The sequence below is a fragment of the Magnolia sinica genome, chromosome 2, assembly GCF_029962835.1.
Source record: "Magnolia sinica isolate HGM2019 chromosome 2, MsV1, whole genome shotgun sequence".
Classification (NCBI taxonomy): domain Eukaryota; kingdom Viridiplantae; phylum Streptophyta; class Magnoliopsida; order Magnoliales; family Magnoliaceae; genus Magnolia; species Magnolia sinica.
The window spans coordinates 131,643,033-131,664,009 of NC_080574.1; the positions used below are offsets into that span (position 1 = coordinate 131,643,033).

The window sequence follows — 20,977 nt, forward strand, 5'->3', positions numbered from 1 at the left end:
CGATTCCATTAGAAAATTCTGAAAATTACATGTTGGTTGCTGAAATGTTTTAATGTCAATACTCGATGTTATCAAAGTTTGATGCTATCGAGGCCTTCAATAGGTCTGTCTATACCATCAAAGTCCCATTGAGCGCATGCACAGAGTTGAGTAAGTTCGGGATTTCTTTCTTATTCCGATTGCAATGCTATATATATTGGCTGTAATTGTAATTTTGGAGTAAGAAGATGAGTTCTAGGATTTCTAATTTGTTAGTAAAGGTTTCAAGGGCATAACTTGGCTCGTGAGTTAGATTCAAGGCTTGTTTGAATTGGTAACTCTCCATCTCTTGTAATTTTTTACTTTTATAGCGCATACCCATCACTTTATGCCATGATTTTTTTTCCGTAAGAGTTCTTCCATATAAATTCGAATTATTTGTGTTTGGACTTAGTTGTGCGATTGTAAGTGCTTTGTTTAATTCAACTATATGTGCTTCTGCAGTTTCCCAACAAGGACTAGTCTGGTAGATATCATATGACAAGCAAATCTTAACTTTGTTTAAAGAAGATTTCAAGTCCTTACAATTGTATAAAATAAAATATTAATAAAGTAGATAACTTGTTTTTTTTCTCTTGTTTGTTTATGTGGACATAAAGAATAGATATATAAAACCTAGGGAGGAAGCATGTCCTGAACTAACTAGTCAAGGTCTAAACAGTCCCTGAATTAATCTACTTTATGGATGATTAGATTGAAAATCTAACCTTTTTCTTACCATAAATCCAAATCATGGGTTTGTAAGACATAGATCAAAGGTAGTAGACCCTTCCATCAGATGATTTTCTAAAACAATCACTCTCAAAGTTGAAGGTCGGCAAGGCAACCTTTCTTCAAAGTCCAAAGTCACCAAACCAATTGCCGTGTGGTTGAAAGTGGAGAAGAAATTTTATTAGACAATGACCCCAAACTTAGATTATATCGGGGGAGATACTCTGATTCGCACCTTTGGACTGTACACAAGCTATTTTATTCTAACAAACGGACTCAATCGTTAGGTAATCCAGACCATTGGTTTTGAATCATATCATGTATGAACCGTGCCTCAAAATAAAATAAAATAAAATAAAATAAAAATCTATCAGATTGCAAGTTCCAACCAACCAATCCAGGGGATTTTTCTTTTCAGTTGTATTTGGTCATTGCTGTATTTCTCTTCTTGAGCATCTAGCTATAGGCCACAAATTGAAATTTTAATAATCTTCGCGCAAAGTCCATCACCATGGGACCCAACAGACCAACGATCTAGATTAAACTTGCGCGTACCATGCAAAGAGAGATAGAGAGAGAGAGAGAGAGAGAGAGAGAGAGAGAGAGAGAGTGAAAGCTAGTATTATAGTAAATAATCAAAGTGCATAATCCACCCTACCCTTTTTTTTTATGTTTGATTTGCAAAGATAGTGGAACTTACAATGCTAATGATGTAACTAAAATGTCGTTTTCCATGAGTATGCCACTATGATAAAAACAAGGAGAGAGAAAAAAAAAAATGAGAGAGAGATGGGCCCACCTGCACTTGAAACCATTGATCTAGTGCGTCACACCGTGGATGGACTATTCCTCGGACATATCCTCAACGGGAAAATCTTAACCGTTGAATGTGTGTCCTGTACAGAGAAATACAACGATGTCTGAAATTGGACATTTTCAGTGCATGATACATCCACAGTGGTGTGCACGACACCAACGGTGCAGATTAAAATATCATGGGCACCTTTTTTGAAAACCGCGGGTCCATCACTCCGCTCAGACAGGACCCGGCCCAAATTGGACTGGGCCATTTCAGATCCGGCCCATTTTCATATATATGAATGATGCAAGCAAGACAGTGATTCCCGTGATTGACGGAGAGCCTTTGAAAAGGCCCATTCACCTTTCATACCTTTCTACAAACCAAACCATCACAGAAACCGTGCTTTCTAATTTATCATATCTTACAGATTCATCCAACAAACACCAAACATGAGAGAGAGAGAGAGAGAGAGAGAGAGAGAGAGAGAGAGAGACACCCACTAAAATTACAATGCTTACAACATCAGAAGAGAAAAGGTCAGTTTCATTCCATGGTTGCGCATACATGGGGCCCCTCAACCTGAAAAGAACACAAAACATGTACATACAATACACATCAATGAATTTTATTTTATTTTTTAATTTTTTTTTCTGTAGTATACTGAATAAATCCACATACATAGATGTGTGCATACATACATATCTGTATACACATACATGGGCCTCTTATCTCAAATGGGATTTCAGAAAATCTCATTTTAAGCTTTGGCCTCTCAATCTGAGAAAACATTGAAGTAAAAAAACACCCACCAATGAATTTGAGATTACTAAAATAATAACCCCATGATGCACATGCATGCATGCATACATACTGTTATTCATATTTGAATAGGCCCACCATGGACTGCTTGTGATTTCAAAGAAGCACCTTAGTTTGATGTTGCTAACCATCCAATCCATAACTAGTTTTAAAAATGGATGGTTGTAGCAAAATCTCCAGAGTTCAATGGGCCAGGATAATCCAATAAGAGTGCTCTTTTCCACCATAGCTTGTCTAGATCAGTAATTGGCCATCCACGTGTCAGTTAGGAGCCTTAGATACATTGGTAAGGCAAGGTCATTAGCATTTCCATATATAAAATAAAAATACCATCATGGCCTGAGTGTAATACCTTAAAGGTTGCACCACATATCTCCTCCTCGGTAGCAGGCTCGGCTGTCACCTTGTTCTTTGGATGTTCATAGCTTCTAAGCTCCATTGCCGATGAGAAAAAACACCCTAAATTTATTTAAAATAATGAATAAATTAATGTGATTTATATGCACATATCCTTTTGTGAATGTAACCATTCACATCCAAATAATCCATATTTATTCCATTTCATATATATATATATATATATATATATATATATATATAGAGAGAGAGAGAGAGAGAGAGAGAGAGAGAGAGAGAGAGAGAGAGGCAAAATCACCTGGAGGAAATGATGCTAGTGATTTTCCACAAGCCCCTTTGAGTACATCGACATCGCCGGAGAAAGCAAGATACCCATCAGCAGTTATTCCCCAGAATAATGGAACCTTGCCATCTTGATCCTATTCAACATATATGTGCGTGTAAACATCATCATCATCGATACCAATAGCATTCATACACACACATAGACATATACATACATGCATGCATGCATATCTATGTGTGGTGGGCCCCATGTGATGCATGTAAGACATTCACCCGTAAAATTGTGCAATCCCTACCTTGTTTGGTCATGGCCCAATAATGACACCAACCCATGGTTCAGGTGGGCTACAACTTAAGAGACAGTTGAGAAAGGATGATCACCCTTGATTTCATGGAGGGCCCACCTGTTGTATATATGCAATCCAATCCATTCACTTGAAACATCTGTCCCATATCAAAGGATGCAATAAAAATAAGGGTATTTTGAATCTTCAGTGGGGCCTAGTGAATACCAATGATGCTGTTCCCTTCTCAACTCTTCCTGCTCGTATGGTCCACTTGAGTTTCTTTTCAACTTGATTTTTGGGGACATAGTTAAAAAAGGAAGGGTTTGCACGATGGTTGGAGTGGACGTTCCACATGCATCATGTGAAGCCCATTTCAGACCTTATCAATTTCGTATGTGTACATGAAGCCACCATCTACCCTATCCTCTTTTGCTTTCTTACACCCGTTTTCCATTTCGAGTGTTAGTTAAATTGCAATTCAAAATGGAAAATGAGTCCATGAAAATAAATCAAGGTGCATACGCTAACTAAACTACATATGCATTTATATAAATATATATAGATATGTATATATGTATATGTGTATATGTTTTAACACACTCACAGATGCGACGAAGATGGCGGAGGTAGTCTTGTCGAAGATGATAAATGCGAACTGGCCAGCTAGGTGGGCCACCATGTGGTTAGCCGAGTAAGGGGCCCGGTCTCTAAGAGCTTTGTATGCTTCCATCACCAAAACAACCTCGTTCGCGTTCTTCCCTAGACCATATTGTTGTTTTAGCCTCGCTAAGTTCTCCAAAGTCCCCTTAAACAAGCAAAATATCTCATCTTTCACCGCGAATGACCTATAGAATTCGAACAAAATAATGATAACAATAACGATGACAATGATGATAATATAAATATTTCATAATAATGATGATGATATAAATATTTCATAGTAATGATGATGATACCTTGGTTGTAATGAAGTTTGATTATCATAAGTGTAGCACATAGACATGGTTGGGCCCATGTTAATCGTTACACTTGAAGGGGAGTGTTGTAGGAAAGAATCAATGAGATTGGAGGCTGATTTTTTCGGCGTAGGAGTTCGATTACCGGCTTGGATAAGCTCTTCAGGAGCCCTTATGATAGCGCCGCTGAAAATCGCCAACATATTTATTGGCCTTCAAAGAAAATGAAGATGATGATAAAGAGGAAAACAAGGTGTGGAAGATGGGATACTACTAACAGAGTCCCAAACAATGAGGAGCTTCATGGAGCCCATGGAAAGACTTATTTATAATTCTACATTGGAAATGGTAAGACTAAGATGCCAGTGGTGCCACACGTGCTGCACGTGTGCATGATCTACACCATTCATCACGCAGTCCCATGATTAGGAATTAGGTTGTTCATGTCATTGAGTGGGACGCATGTATACATAAGAAACATGAACAGTTATCTATATTCGACACAAGTATACCTTTGGCCCATGTGTTATATTAGCTGGCTTGATATTTGGGCCATGATCTTCGTGAGCCCCACTTGATGAATGGCTTTGATCTATCTTGCAATATGTATCACATTAGCTAATTGCATTCATTCTCATAACCTCGCTGTGAAGATCAGATGGTGCAAAATCAGGTTAGTCCACGTATCAGATGGACCATACTGATGGAATCAAAGGAAAACCAACGGTCTTGATTCAACATACAGGTGGATCACCTTGATTTTCGAGATGCACGATTTTCATGTGGGGCCCACTTCCTTATGGTATGGATGTCGTGGACGGTGACTAGAAGCTGTGGTGCCGTTGCGTATAGGGGATTGGTTATCATTACAATATATCATAATAAATTAATATGGTCATGTCCCACGTCTAAATGATACTACTAAAATTAAAAAATAATAATAATAATAATAATAATAAATGAATTGGTAGTCCGCGGGCTACTAAGAAAGTCATTCTGCAAGAAAAAGTGGTAGGCCGGCCGGGTCTCCATCGGAACGATCCGATCATTCCAATCTGGGGGAGTTGTAAACGGACACGGATTGCGTCCGAACCCGGTCGGACAATAAGCCGTCCGATCAGAGTCCTGTGGGGTTCACTTTATCCATGCCGTCCATCCATTTTCTCACTTCATTTTCAGGTAGAAGCCCTAAAATGAAGCAGATCCAACTTTCAAGTGGACCACGCCAGAGATTACTCTTGCATTTAATGCAACCGAGCTCACTATTTGGTGTGATCCACTTGAGCGTTGGATCTGCTTTATTTTATGGCTCATACCTTAAAATGATATAAGAAAATGGATGAACAGCGTGGATAAACAAATGCATCACGGTGGGCCCACAGGATCTCTGGCCAGACGGCTTAAACCGACCGACCGACCGACCCAACCAATAACCCGAAATAGGACGTCTGTAGTATAGTTTAGGTCCATTCACTGCAGATTCCCCACGCGTCGAGGTGGTATTTACAATAATTCAAACCTACGGGGAGGTTTTTACAATTGTCAGAATCTATAGGGATGTGGTTACAATTATCCATTCCAATTTCTAACTTCGGTAGTCCGTCACCAGGCCATCAGGGAAATCGGATTGTGTACTGAGTTACTCAGTACGCTCTTATCGTACTGAGTAAACTATGTTGGGCCCACTTTGAATGCATGTGGTTTATCCACGCCGTCCATCCGTTTTTAGAGATCATTTTAGGCGTTGAGATCAAAATTGAAGTATAATCCACACCTCAACTGGACCATACCACATGAAACAGTGGAAGTATTGGTTTCCACCGTTGAAACCTTTCTGAGGCACGCAGTAATGTTTATTTTTCATCCAACCTGTTAATAAGATCAAATAGAAATGGATGAAGGGAAAAAAACAAATATCAGCTTGATCTAAAACTTCTGTGGCCCCTAAGAACTTTTCAAAGTCTAATTCACACTGTTTGCGTTGGTGTGGTCCACTCGATCTTTTTATAGGATTTATTTTTGGGCCAAAGCCCTAAAATTATCTGGTAAAATGGATGAACGGGTTGAATAAAATGCATGAATTAAGGTGGGCCCCACAGAGTTTACTCAGTACGCTAAGGGTACTGAGTTACTCAGTACGCAATCCGCTTCCGCCATCAGGTAATAGTCTGGAGTTGGTAAACTGACTTCTACCTTAGCCTATGCAAGAAACATATCTAGTACACTGGACATGGTGCAGCCATTTTTCTCTCATGAGTGTAAAATTCAATCCTTTAAAAAGGTGGACCGCTTCATGATTATCACTTCATATATAAATCAAGCTGAAATTTTACGCTATGCAGACACTCGGGTATACTAACTCATACCATTGGCTATCCATTGATCTGAATGTTGGATATTGATGAATGAGTGGATGGGCCTAATTTTCATTTAAGTTTATTATCTTGATATGGCCCACCTTTTTGAATAACTAGATATTACACATATAGGACATGCATGTCAGAAATTGATGGCTGTATTTCACCGATGGATGCAGTTGCAATATCTGATCGTTTCTATGGAAGCTTTTGGATAACATCGTAGTCGGCGACGTTGAAGGAAAGGGACCCGGATTGCGTGTAGAGTAAACTATGTGGGGCCCACCGTTTCCTACCGTTGAAAACTTCTTGGGGGCACAGAAGTTTTGGATCGATCTGATATTTCATCCATGTCGCTGTGACCTTGGGAACAGGTTAGATGACAAATAAACGTCAGTGTGGGACTTTGGAAGTTTTCAAAGGTGGATGTCATTATCCCCACTATTACATGTGGTGTGGTCCACTTAAGCTTTGGACATGCTACAATTTCAGCTTTATGTATTAAAATGAGCTGATACAATTGATGGACGGCGTGGATAAGACACGTATACCATGGTGGATCCTTACTCTTGCTCCGGTGGTAGACTCTCAGGGGTTGTCAAGGGTTCAAGCATCCATGGGTGGTGAAATCCCACAACGGCATGAGTGTGTGGGGGTATGTGTGCGTGTGTAAAAAAAAATGATGGGCCCCACAGAGTTTACTCAGCATGGTGCACCCTGTGAGTCCGCCGGACTACGACAGGAAGTTCCTGCAGTGAGAAGCTACATGGGTCCACCGTGATGTTGGATTGTAAATAAACATTACAGTTGACTCTAGGAAAGTTGTAATGGATCGGTTAGGATATTTGGACCATACCAAACCAAGCTCAAGTTCGTGTAATCAGAACCAGACAAGCTCAAACAGAAGAAATGGGCTTGAAACTCAGCTCGTGTAAAGCTCAAACAGGGGATGTCACATAAACAAGTCAAACCAAGCTTGGGTCAAACTGATCCAGTTTACCTCGTGTACAGCTCTAACGTTATGAACAGGCTGGGTGAGCAATTAAACATCACAGTGGACCCTAGGAAGGTTCCATTGGTGGGTATTATTATTGTGGATGCTTCCTGTAGTGTGGTTTGCTTAAGCCTTAGATCTGCCTCATATCCTAAAATAACGGGGAAAAATGGTCCTGACAAGGGCTAGGTGGAGGCTCACCGTGATGTATGGATTTTATAAATGCCGCCCATCTATTTTGCTAGGTCATTTTGGGGCATGATTCTAAAAAATGAGGCTGTTCAAGACAAAGTTGACCACGAAAGGGGGATTGAATTCCCTTCCTTTGCATCTTATAAACAGGTTGGATGACAAATAAGCATCACCGTCGATCTTAGAAAGGTTTCAACGGTAACACCTATGTTTCCTTCCTGTGGTGTGGTCTACTTGAGCCTTGTATCTACGTCATTTTTGGCTCATACCTTAAATGATTTTAAAAAATTAAAAAAATTTAAAAGAAGAAGAAGAAGAAGAAGAAGAAAAAGAAGGAAAGAAAGAAAGATGAATCACAGTAGGCCCCTTAGAGCCCCTCATGTGCCAAACTTGGGTTATGCCACGGTAGTACCCAATCCGCATCCTTTATCATCTCCTTCTCTTACCTCTCCTTCCCTTTCGGACAGTGTTTGTAGGCTGCACTCCCAAGTCGCTGTTGTTCACATGGCCTACAAGCGATTTCCTATATGTGGATAGGGCTGTACATGAACCGAGTTAGCTCGGTTAGCGCGCTCCACTCGGTTCAAAACTGAGTTCAAGCCGAGTCGAGCTGATTTTTGAGCTCGAATAAATTTCAAACTGAGTTTGAGGTTGGCTGAGCTCGACTCGACTTGGATCGAACCCCAACTCAAATCGAACTCGGATCGAAATAGTTTGGTGACTCGGTTACTTTGATATTGATGTTGCTCACCAAGTGTTTGATGAAATGACTCAACGAAGTATCAGCCGGTGCAAGGAAGGTATGTGAACGAAAGAAATACCATTTTTGTTCTTGATTTTGACCTTGCCTACAAGGTGTTTGATGAAATACTTGTAAAACTGTTGCTGCAATTTTACATAGAGTGAGAATTTGAATGTGTAGTCCATATGCTTGTGAAAATGCTGCACAAGCGAACTCAACTCGATCTTGGCTCGAACTATCCTGAGCCAAGTTGACTAGTTAGGCTTAAGGACCAAGCCGAGCCGAGTTCGCTAATGGCCCAGCCGAGTCAAGCTTGGCACAAACCGGACTAGACTAGGGGTGTACACAAACCGAGCTAGCTCAGTTAGCTCGCTCGACTCGACTCGAAAAAGCTCGATTCGACTCAGTTTGAAGCTGAATTTAAGCCGAGTCAAGCTGATTTTTTGAGCTCCAAAATGAGTTCAAGCCGAGTACGAGCAGGCCCCAGCTCGACTCGACTCAGATTGAATCCAACTCGAATCGAACTCGGAGCTATATGCACATGTATTTTTCTGGTCAAAAGAGAGGCAAAATCTGCAATAAACAACGTAATTTTGAATCTAAGATAGTTTCTTTACCAAGCATACATAACTATTGTCTTCTCAAATAAGTAGTTTCTGAAACTTCCATTGAATATAAGTGGGAATAATAATAAATACAAGGTAACTACTTGCATTGAACGTAATAATGCCTACAAGTCAGCATTCTCTGCCATCAGCTCCTGCTTCTTCACCTCATATGCATCCGCCTATTGGCCATGGAGTTCTCTTTTTTCTCTTTGTTTTTCTTGGTTTTTATGTTGCTTAGAAGGTTTTTGATAAAACACCTATAAAACAATTGTCTCTATTTGTAAAACAGTGGGATTTTGAAGTTGCAGTTCAAGTGTTTGCGGAAATGCCTCAATGGCAAACTCTGCTTGAACTTAACTCGAGCTGGCCCAAGCTACTGACCGAACCGAGCCGAGCTAGCCAGTTAGGCTCGAGGACCGAGCAGAGCCGAGTTCAAGCTGAGGTCAGCCAGTGACCAAGCCGACTCGACTCGGTTTAACTCTGTGTACACCCCTAGAGATTAGTGTACACCTGTACATGTGGACCAGCTGTTGACGGAGACTAGCTCGGAAATCTTGGCTTAGGGATATTGACCATCTGATTACACCTAATGATTCATCAGTTTTACCGGCTCTTTTTTGGGAAAGAGACCATAATTAAAGCATATCCAAAAGTCAAGTGGACTGCATTAGAGGAAACTGTGTAAATTGAGCTCATACCGTTGAACACTTCTCAGAAGCATAGAAGTTTTGGATCAAGCCGATATTTGTGTTTTCTCATCATCCATGTCTTTGTGACCTTATAAACTGATTGGATGACAAATATCACTGTAGCCCCGGGAATGTTTCAACAGTGGATGTCATTATCTTCACCGTTTCCTGTAGTGTGTTACACCTGAGCTTTAGAAATGCTTCAATTTTGGCCGCATGCACTAAAAAAGAGCTGATAAAACAGATGAACAGTGTGGATAAGACACATACGTTGCAGTAAGCCCCAAGGAGTTTACCGTAGTAAATATTGAGTAGGCGCATTCTCAAGTCATGGTTCTGGTTGCATGGGGACCGTTGGGAGTCTGATCAATCGCTCCACTGTACATTACGTCCATCACACATTACATGGCTGCCATGCAAAAATAATGGGATGATCCAGTCCAAACTATATTAGACTTCTTTTTGGCCATCTGTTCTTTTCAAGCCGAGGATGGGATGGTCAGGATTGCCCAATAAAATAAAATAAAATACTATTTACAACCAATAAATCTTCCATGATAGCCCCCGCAAACAGACGACACATTGATTTTGAAAATCTCGATACACTTTGACACACACCAAAAAATAATAATAATAAATAAATAAATAAATGATATTACCACAATAATATTAAGGATTTCCAAAATCGCTGCACTTCATTTTTCACAATTTTATAGTGTGACAATGTCCCTTTTCAAGGCCAAAATTATTTATAATTTTAACTAACCCGTTAGTACTTCTATATTTAAAGTTTTTATAACTATTTATTAATACAATTTTTTTATTTTTAGTAAAAATTTTCAAAAAATATCTCAAGAAAAACCTCCAATATTAGAGAATTTCAGATGCAGGTAATTTATGGAGAACTAGATTTGAATTGGTTGGTAAACCAGGGGAAAGGAGAAGTAGGACACAAGCAGCTTTAAGAAAGGGTGAAACAAAACGTTTGCTTTTCTTTGTTTCGCAGAAGAAAAGTTCTTCCTTTTTTTTTTCTTTTTTTACCTTTTTTTTTTCTCTCTCTTCAGTTTCGTAATCTACAACTTAACAGCAAAAGTTACTTTTTCCCACCAACTTTTAGGTTATATAAATTTTAAAAAAAAAAAAAGAAAAAAAAAAACTTTTAACCATATGTGATGGTGGGAAAAGCAAAGCAAGTAATTTATGATAGTGCATTAATTTATGCATCTTACTTGTCAATTGCATGAGTTTACGTGTCATGTAGTCGGTTGAGCCCTTAGAAATTAAAGACCGAAAACATAAGATGAAATAAGCATCAAGAAGCAAAGAACATGTAAATGAGGTGTCTTGGTGACCCTAGCCTTGACTCAAAACAACCCTTAAACTTTTATACGATCTTAACCTTAATAGGCAAACCTTATGTGATCATCCATTAACCTTGAGAGCTTTTTTGAAACATGATAAGATAAGCTATAGAAGTTCTCAAGTTGATGGAAATCTAAACAGCCCAAACCAGCAGTCCTGGTGATGTGTTGGGCAAAGCTTGATCGATCGAATTAATTAGTCAAACATAGCCAAAAACATCCCGCAAGCTCTATCCTAAATATAAATTAGTTCGAGTGTTCAAAACACAAGCTCAATCGATCGAACATAGCCAAAATAGTCCACCAAGTTCACTGGACTATTTTTCAGCCTAACTCGATCGATCGTCTATCCGTTGGAGATCCATTAGAGCATGCTTATTATATATATTGCATTCGGATCTTTGGGCAAATTATAAATTTTAGCATTTTAAATACCCTAGTGCATTCTAAGTTTTATAAACCTCTCGGGCTCTATCTCAATGAGATTCATGTCTTCTTCTCAATGATTTTTCACTCTAATGAGCATTCCATACTCCTCTATAATAAGATCATAATCTCAAGTCTTCTCTATAATTTAGACATAAATTGTATTTGCAAATCATAGTATATATCAACCTCTAGAGTTTTCATTAAATAGAATCTCCTAGAATTCAACTTCCCATTAGTTATAGAAGATTCTACCCAACCTCACATCACCTTAATCACTTTAAAGGAGCACTATATGTAAGGTGTTTAATTTTGGAGTTGAAGCATTGGCAAATCATCAACATCATGATCATGTGAGGAAGGGGGAGCTTATCGAAACATGAGAGAGCGTCGATCAAGCAACCCAAGACAGCAGATCAACGGGGCTCAATTCGACAAGTACATGTTATTGAGTAAGTCATGTACATTCATTCCTTATGTAGGATTAAGTGTATTCAATTAAGTTCTTGTGTAGGACCTTGGTTCTTGTGTAAGACTTAAAACAAGTATTTGTGTATGCCACTGGACACGAGTGTGTACGTGTTAGTTTCCAATGGAGTCTTTAACGAGAGTAAGCATAGGTCCTTATATCAGGATCGAGGTTTATAGTGAACCTATAGAAAACCACGTAAATTTCTAAAGAAGCTAGTCCTTATGTAAGATTATAAAGGTTAGAGGTGAACCTGATTTAAAACCTCCGATAGTGAAATCTGTTACAGTCATAGGTTGAGTGCGTTCATCAGGAGTAGAGTAAGGAAACCAAACCACTTACATGCTTTTGTTTGGAATTATCTTTGAGCATTTGTTTAATTATGCTTATGTAATGAATTGATGAAGTATACATATGCATTTTTGGATGAATGTTAAGATTAAATACGTAGCACATCCCATACACACATGTACAATATCTTGTTTGTAGACTAGTTACTTAATTGTCACATCTTTTGTAGTTTATGTGATTAGATCCTCTATTGGCTTAGAACCTTAGAATTAATTGTCTTAGTTTAATTTACATGTTAGTTTAGGTTATGCAATTGTGTTTTAATTGACTAAATTTTTATTTGGTCCTGATCATTCCCTTTTAGGACAGTCATCATTCGATAACTTTTATATGCTTCCGCACACATATCATGATATCATATTCCACGCAATTTCAATTTATGCATTATAAAATTAGGTTCTGATCTTGACCATCCATTAAAATTTTATACAAAATTTTATATATAGTAGGGAAATATGTCCTCACACAATCTTTGGCCATTAATATCGAGGTACTTATCATTGTCTTCATCATCTCGGCCTTAATTCCCAGCATTCAAAACTTACTAAAAAGTAGAGCGCAAAAGTTTTACTCTCGACGGGGACACCAGCTATCTTTTACACGTATTCTCAGGGTTAAAATCGGCCTATTGGGTATGTATCACCCATGACCGATTCTTTGTATGTATGGTATGATGATATACTTGCTTAAGTTTCAAACAAAAACCGGTCCGAGACATTTGGTACATGAATACTTCATGCATTTTTATGTCCTTGGTATAAGGGAGGAAAGAATTGTATGAAATCATTGAAATACCTTTGTTGTTTTTAGTAACCTTGTAAGGTTCGTCCACACATTTTTTTTGCTGGATACATATTGGTTTCAGTGCTGACAATACAGACGAGTAGACTGATAAATCATGATATTTGGGGCAACTAAAATGCACCCTTTACCTAAGTACTCCATTGACGCAAGTGCCCTGTTTGGGGGCTTGGGGAAAAAAAAAATTGGTATTTTCTCTATTTCTTCAAGGAAGCTTTTGGGGAAATTAGAGAGAGAGAGAGGGAGAGAGAGAGAGAGAGAGAGAGACAGAGAGAGAGAAGAGAGTTAAAAACACGTTCTGGGAAAATATTTCCCACCAAAATGTGAACCATTTCCCACCAAAATGTGAACTCCCAATCAAGGGAAAATGTCAATGTTCTTGGAAAGTATTTTCCAAGTACTTTCCAAGCTCCCAAACAGTTAAAACTTTAGGCAATTATGTTGTTTGCTGTTCCATAATCATAATCCCCTCCAGCACGAAATTTCAGTGTGGGAGCTTGGAAAATAGAAGGAAAGAAAGTGATACTTTCTTTGAAAGTTATTTTCCAAGGAAGCATTTGGAGAGAAGATAATAAATTATTTATTTATTTTATGGTGTGTGCTGGAAGAGTTTCAAGGACTTTTCCTATGAAAACAAACTCTTAAAACACGTTTTCCACTAAAAAGTGAACTCCCAATCAGGGAAAAATGTCATTTTCTCGGTAAGTATTTTCATTCCAAATACTTCTCAAGCTACCAAACAGGCCCAGGACAAATGAATTTATAATAATACATTTTTCAGTATTTATGCTGTTCATAGATTCGCAACACCCTAATACCCACCACCAAGCAATTTCTTTACAAAAATGAATTTACAACAACAAGACTTTACTGATGCTTAACGTTCAGAAAACACTTCCAATTATCCTTTACAATAATACACATCAATCATTTCAATATGTTAGCATGTGGTGATGTGTTAGTGCCATCCAACCCGTCCATTAGTATGTGCTCCCCATGTTAGGCCTAGATCCCGAATTCAGTCTGATCCAAAATGATGGGACAAACACCATAAAATCTTCAAGATGAAATGTGGGTCCACCCTGTAGTGTATATGTCATCCAACCGAGCAATCAGATGCGCCCCACTGGGATGAACAGATGCATCGAAGCTCAATCCATTCCAAAACTTAGGTGTGTCACAAGTGAATATATAGGTTTTAGGCATGATTGAACATTGCTACCTGTGGCATTATCTTTTAGGCAGAAGATGTTTCTTTCAGGAGTGGTGGGATCCTCTCGCTTGAGCAGTCGACTGAGCTGGCTTTGGGATTGGAGAGCGAGCAGAGACTCTTGTGGGTTGCATGCAGTCCTTGTGAAAAGAAGGCCAGTGTAGCAAAGCTCATGAAGGTGGGGCCGTTAGGTGTTCCACGTGTCATTTAAAAGGTTTGGGGACTGCTAACATTTCCTTGAAGGTGCAGATGTTCACAAAACCCTATGTCTGTGTGTGGAGAATTATACAATAGAGTCAACACTATGTAAGGCACACGAGGATTTGTGTCCAGACTGCAGAACCCGCTATAGATAGTTTATCATCCCAAATAAGATTTGATTGAATGACCCCAAGGGAATTTTTTTTAATATTATTTTTACTGAATATTTTTCAACTGTCCACTAAATTCCATCAATCAGCTACTAAAATATTTGATCAGTGAGCGTTTCACTATAAAACCCACCAAAATCAGGGCCCACATTTTGAACAGCTTAATTTGAGTTACTTGTATGAGAAGTGTGCAATTTCTCAATGCCTACATATTAACCAAGGCATTCTATAATTTGCATCACCACATGGTACCAAGAATTTGTACTGATAATCTTTTCACAAAAATATTGGACATCATATTTACCTATTTCCTGATATGTAAATATGGCCAACTCAAATAATTTCAGAGAAAGAGCACTTAACTATGTAAGTTACACAAAAAAAAAAAAACCTAAGTTTTTCTTTCCCCTTGTGATTTAAAAATAAAAGATAAAAATCTAATTGGATGGAAAAGTGTATTGAGGAGTATCACTGCCACTGCCACCAACATACCTCAATTCAAAGAGCTAATACCAGCCCAAGAACTCATTGGGCCACACCTTGTTTGTCAGAAGAAAGCACTTGAGTTGTGCTAGTCAAGTCACTGACGTTGTCTGCAAAGGCCAGTTCACATACAAGCGCTAGATGATCGCTGCCCCACTTCTGCGAAGCAACCATACCAAAATTTTAACATGATGAAGAATTAAATGTAGCACAAGCCTAAATTACATCAATGAATATATCCAATGTGTACAATCAACCTAACACAACCCGGTGTATTAATGGGCCCCACAATATGTTCACTTCCATTTTTCCATCTAGAAAATGGAACTGAACACAAGCTATAATCCTGTTCCATTTTGACCAAGGTGGATGAGGCACCACTATCTAGAAAATGGAAGCCAACATAAGGTACAATCTTGTTCGATTTTGACTGGAAAATATGCAATGGCAAATTTGCCAAAAGCAACCAAAGTTAACCGAATCCCATTTCACCTCAAAGAGATTTTCCAGCCAAAAGTATAGATCGTTGAGTGAGCCCATTCAAGTAATATGTACTTCCAATATTCAATCCAAAACATGCCCTTCTTCTTCTGCTGCTGCTGAGTAAAACATGCTCTTCCAAACGCCAAGCTCATGGAGAACTGACTTCCCTCTCAATGGGTGCACTTTTCCATAAATTACACATCTTTTCAACACTTTAGCAAGAAATGTCATTTAAGGGTGAAGGTATTTTTACAGAACTCTTTAACCAGAAATATTGTTTCAGGGTTTTCAGTATGAACCAGTGGGGCCCAGCTCAAAACATCTCAACTGTCGATATGATATGATAGATCACGTATTAGATGGTCAAGCACAAAGTATTCCCCAGATTGAAATATCCTATTCATGTAATCTTCTGCAACCAATTGAAGGTTTAGGATTTTTACCATCTGAGATTTTTTGGTGCGGGGGACATCTGGAGCACAGGCAAGCATATCAACAGTTCAGATCATGAAGCCATAGCCCCATTTTTACAAACTGAAAACCCAAGTGTACTGCAGAAACTCTTGGAGCGGCCAAATGTATAATACCTCGAGTCTTGAGGGTGCTTCCATACACAGCCTTAAGTTGTGATTCAATGTACTTGCACCCCTGTGCATGCCACCATCCCACATAGGTCCACTCTATGGATGGGGCAATTACAGGGGTGGCTGAAGCATGCATTGAATGGGTTGTAAGAAGGACAAGGCACTTTTTCAGAATAGCAAAATCTTGTTGTGTCCATGTCTGTGCATCCAACACTTCCGGACATTCAAATATAAACATCTTTTTTTTTTTTTTTACATTTAAATAATTGATTGTTAGGTTTATTATTGTTAGTTAGTTTAAATATTGTTTTACATAGAAATAAATACAATATACATTTTTTTTAGAAATAATGCTTAACATTAAAACCATTTATATTAAATATGAGGCTGAGCTCCCTACTTGTTCCGAACAAGTAACTCCCTTGCTCGGAACTTCGTTTGTAGACGTGGGGCCCATTGTTGGTCTATCCAAGCCATTGATCTGACAGTGCCCATCATAGATGAACCGTTCCCATAATATCTCCTCAACTCGTCAACTCTAAAAGAAATGCATGAAAAAAGAACATTCAAATTCAATGGAGTGAAGACCAAATGCTTGATGCCCAAATTGGAGGAGATGGGGCGGTCAGATAGATGGCTTGGATAGACCAACCATGGGCCCCATGTCTACAATCTAAGATCCGAACAGGGAAGTTCCCTGCTGGGAACTAACAGGGAACGTGGCCTCATCAAATATTCAAACAGACGTTTTGGTGTATCTGAAGTTCAACATCAACAACAACCATTCAAATGAAGCAATACCCTCTCAATGAAAAAGTGGCACATACAAAGTTGAGGGCAAAGGCTTACCTCACTTGGGAGACCTCCCGTTTTTCTTAAGATGTTGATGGGTAAGGTTTCAACAACTGCTACAGGAACAAGGTCCTCAGAGTGCCTATATGAGTAATGAAAGAAGGTTTAGACAAAAACAAAACCTCCAAATGCCACGCATCAAAAGATTTTCTTTCAAGAGTATAATTTGCACCAGATATAATCAACAGTTCCCATAAACTTTGAATGATATGACGTTGCCAAAGGTTCTCCATCATTGTCTCTAGTGTGGCAATCCCCCTGTCAAAAGTGAATGTAATGAGAAAAAAATATAATGCACTGACTGAGATTGGCAAGAAAACTTTGGATCTTAATATCCACAAATGATCAGGTCCTGACAGATCAGGCAGTGCAAAGTTTTCTGGTGTGTACAGACTGGATGGGTTGATCCAGACCATTGATTAGGACCCAACAGTTGATGGGGATGCTTGGACTACTGCTCAAAGATCTGTGGTCTGGATTCCTAAACAATTGGCCCAGCCCATACTACCCCCCGTCAGCTCGGGGCATGGTTCCTAAGTTGTCAGATGAGCCAGGCTCGGGCCATGGTCCCTACAGCATCGGGCCTAGCCAGGCCCAGCCTGTTGCCACCCCTATCAGGATCCAATAAATCATCTCCAGATTATTAGTCGACCTCTGACAATACTCATATAAATGAACGAACTTAAAATGCACACAAAGAAAGGAATGAGCAGGGCCCATATGGAAAATTACAGGGACTCCTATGTATGCACTGTGGAGTTTTAGGTGGTGCTGGAGATGGGTACATCCTCTACAGCCAGCTGCAAGTCGTATCTCTTCCTCACTCCACCTATATCTCATTGGATTTGAGATGCATAACAAAGACCTGAAGCCATTACCACAAGCACCCACATACACCAAATTATCATACTAGAAAAGGTAACACGTGAACTACATGGCTTTTGCTGCATTTGAACTAGAAAAGTATGATACAGAAAATCTTTTAGTAATAAGACATTGATTAGTGGAAGTTTTATGCCATGACAAAGACCTCGTTGTGGTCGCACTCTGATTGCTGAAGGGTTTCGAGCTTGATGGACATTCAATCTGGCCAGACATCTTTCTGCGGTCGTACATTAGAATATCCAACTGCATATATTACAAGAATTATTTCATGTTTTAGATTTAGATAGAAAAGAGTTAAGACTCTGATTTGTGCCTGCCAGTAAAGTAGTACAGTGGCAACTTAACCATATGCATGCTAATCCAGATCATCAAAATTGTGGGCCCATTCATAGCCTTAAATCCTCTGATTGGACAATCTTAACTATCTGATTTCACTCAGTGAACATGGACAGTTGTGCATTTTCTTTCTAGCAGCCCATTCAACGGACACCATTTGAATGGTTAGGGCGCTAAAAAACTTATCTTTGGAGGGGAGGATCAATTCAAGACTAGTGACCTCAAGAGCCTGATCAGAGGAAAAGGAATTTCTGCTGAGAAAAGTTCCTCACTCAGTGAACACTTCAGCTTGAGTTTCTTTTATCTTAGTCAAGTGAAACCCCATCCATCGCGCTGTAATACATACACAGTTTCGATGTTGTAGAGGGAATTGTGTCTAGTGAATCGATGCTTCTTACGATACATGGCCATTAACCTCGTTCAAATGTGTGGTTTTTTCCCCCATAAGAAAGTTTAAGCTCTCTTTTTTTATGGTACTAGGATTTAGCCAGCTCCCCTGTTCCCGTGTGAAATGAAAAGAAAGAATCTAAGGTCCCGCCATGTGAAGAATCATATGGTAGTTATTCCTTCCCTTCCCATAAATGGATGGTACTCCATTCTTCAGTTCCTTCGCAGGTTCCACCTACCTTTCTCGTAGGGAGTGGGTCAAACCAAACCCTTTACTTGCATGGGCTCCCTTTCCTCGGAAGAAGATTCCGCCCTCCAAACAGTGCTTTTCAACTATCCCATCTCCCATTCCGCTTCTCACCCATCCCAGTCGTACTTGATCAATCTAGAGGCTTGCCCTTCCCTCATGGAGAGAGCACTCCACCCACCCACATTAAAATACTAACTTATTGAATCCCTATGAACCCCTAACTGATTCTCACACCGTAGCCCCCAATTTCTTTCTTGATTATCCTCCATTCCCCAATACAGGCTATCCAAATCATTCCCCTACAACCCAGTCCAATCAGTGGTCAGCAAAACCAGACAAAAAACATGAGCGCACCATTACTATATAGGCTAGATAGGAGCAACATGGCTTTTTGGCCGCCAGATGATGATGGGTTTTAGTTAAGTCAGTATTCCTACTGAAGAATGCTCTTCATCGCCCCTTGCTACCTGGATTAAATGCAATGTAATACTTTGTGACCGACACATCAGAATCATAACCCTTCCAAAAGATATCCTCAATGAGCAGATTGCAATTCCTAGCAAACAAATTACACACCTCGGATGAAGCTAGAAACTGATATATGGCACTCTGAAACATGAAGATGAAACCATAGCTCCGATTAAAAAGAGAAGATGAGAAGCTTTTCCCACAGAATACAATTAATCTTAAACCTCTGCATGGAAAACGACATTGCAAGATCCCACCTGAGGCATGCTATTAAGATCTCCAGCAATTATGACAGGGATGTTGCCCCACTCCTGTGATAATCTGTGGGCTGTCTCAAGAAACAGTCGAATCTACAGCAAGGGAGATTTAACCATATTAAACGACCAAAACAACAATGATTTATTTTTTATCTTTAGAAACAAGGGAACAAAAATATCAGTTTGACAGAGAACAAAAAAAATGACCAGAGTAATGAGAAACATTTTGGCACTATCAGTTTACACTGTCATGATATTGAAGTCTGCAGTAGGAAAGAAAGATAGACCCAATACTACACCGACACAGTAACAAGAATTAAGTTTCAATGAGTACAAATAAATAAATCATGATATTGAAGTCTGCAGTAGGAAAGAAAAGACCCAATAATACACGGACGTGGTAACAAGAATAAAGATTCAATGAGCACAAATTATTAAAAAGAAAAATAAAAAATAAAAAATCAAAGGCATGTTTTCTAAAATAATCATATCCCAAGTAATAGGTGCAAAGAAAACAATCTGACAAGGTGAATTATTAGGTCCTCGTGTATCAAGATATTTAGTAGAGCTGTACACAAGTCGAACCGAGTTGAGCTTGGCACAGCTCGACTCGGCTCAGCCACTAGCTGACCCCAGCTCGAACTCGGCTCAGCTCGGTCCTTGAGCCTGACTGGCCTGCTCGGCTCGGGCCAGTTCGAGCATGTGCGGCATTTTCTCAACAGCAGTTTACATGTATTTCATCAAACACTCAGTCGGCAACATCAAAATCAAGATACAAAGGTATTTGTTTCATATCTATACCTTCATCGCCACCAGCCGACACTTCGTTGAGTCATTTTATCAAACACTTGGTGAGCAACATCAATGTCAAAAAAACCAAGTCACTGAACTGGTTCGATCCAAAAATCAGCTCGAACTCAGTTTCGAACCGAGTCGAATCGAGCTTTTTCCAGTCGAGTCAAACGAGTTAACCGAGCTAACTCAGTTCGTGTACAGCTCTAATATTTAGTGTCCAAATGCTCCCATTCCATAGAGTGGAGCCCCTGTTTTAGTGATCCAAGGCACCCAATCAATGGGAGATGCCCTGAGCTCTTTCAGACTAAAGATTCAAGTCAGCAAACCGTCGGTTTGGATCTTCTGATCTGGGATATTTGGGCACACCCCC

The 20,977-nt window shown here is 39.3% G+C and overlaps 2 protein-coding genes across 8 annotated transcripts in view; both read right to left on the reverse strand.

Moving 5' to 3' along the window:
• Nucleotides 1-1,880: 1,880 nt before the first annotated feature.
• Nucleotides 1,881-4,565, reverse strand: LOC131237668 (stem-specific protein TSJT1-like). The gene is made up of 5 exons (XM_058235558.1): nucleotides 4,257-4,565; nucleotides 3,905-4,145; nucleotides 3,027-3,147; nucleotides 2,724-2,830; nucleotides 1,881-2,131 (listed from the first exon to the last, which is right to left on the reverse strand). Exons 1-5 carry the CDS (start codon nucleotides 4,457-4,459, stop codon nucleotides 2,096-2,098), a joined length of 708 nt encoding a protein of 235 aa, XP_058091541.1. The 5' UTR covers nucleotides 4,460-4,565; the 3' UTR covers nucleotides 1,881-2,095.
• Nucleotides 4,566-15,114: 10,549 nt separating this feature from the next.
• Nucleotides 15,115-20,977, reverse strand: part of LOC131237669 (carbon catabolite repressor protein 4 homolog 5) — a 31,490-nt gene continuing 25,627 nt past the window's right edge. For 4 of the 7 annotated variants that reach the window (XM_058235559.1, XM_058235562.1, XM_058235560.1 and 1 more), the window contains 7 exons: nucleotides 19,813-19,905; nucleotides 19,664-19,696; nucleotides 18,260-18,357; nucleotides 17,962-18,094; nucleotides 17,402-17,487; nucleotides 17,227-17,311; nucleotides 15,115-15,469 (listed from right to left, as the gene is read on the reverse strand). In XM_058235559.1, the coding sequence (XP_058091542.1) occupies nucleotides 15,353-15,469; nucleotides 17,227-17,311; nucleotides 17,402-17,487; nucleotides 17,962-18,094; nucleotides 18,260-18,357; nucleotides 19,664-19,696; nucleotides 19,813-19,905 (645 nt within the window). In that variant the 3' untranslated portion in view covers nucleotides 15,115-15,352. The remainder of the gene's footprint in view (nucleotides 15,470-17,226; nucleotides 17,312-17,401; nucleotides 17,488-17,961; nucleotides 18,095-18,259; nucleotides 18,358-19,663; nucleotides 19,697-19,812; nucleotides 19,906-20,977) is intronic. The other 3 variants (XR_009167367.1, XM_058235563.1, XM_058235561.1) reach the window with 3 other exon arrangements.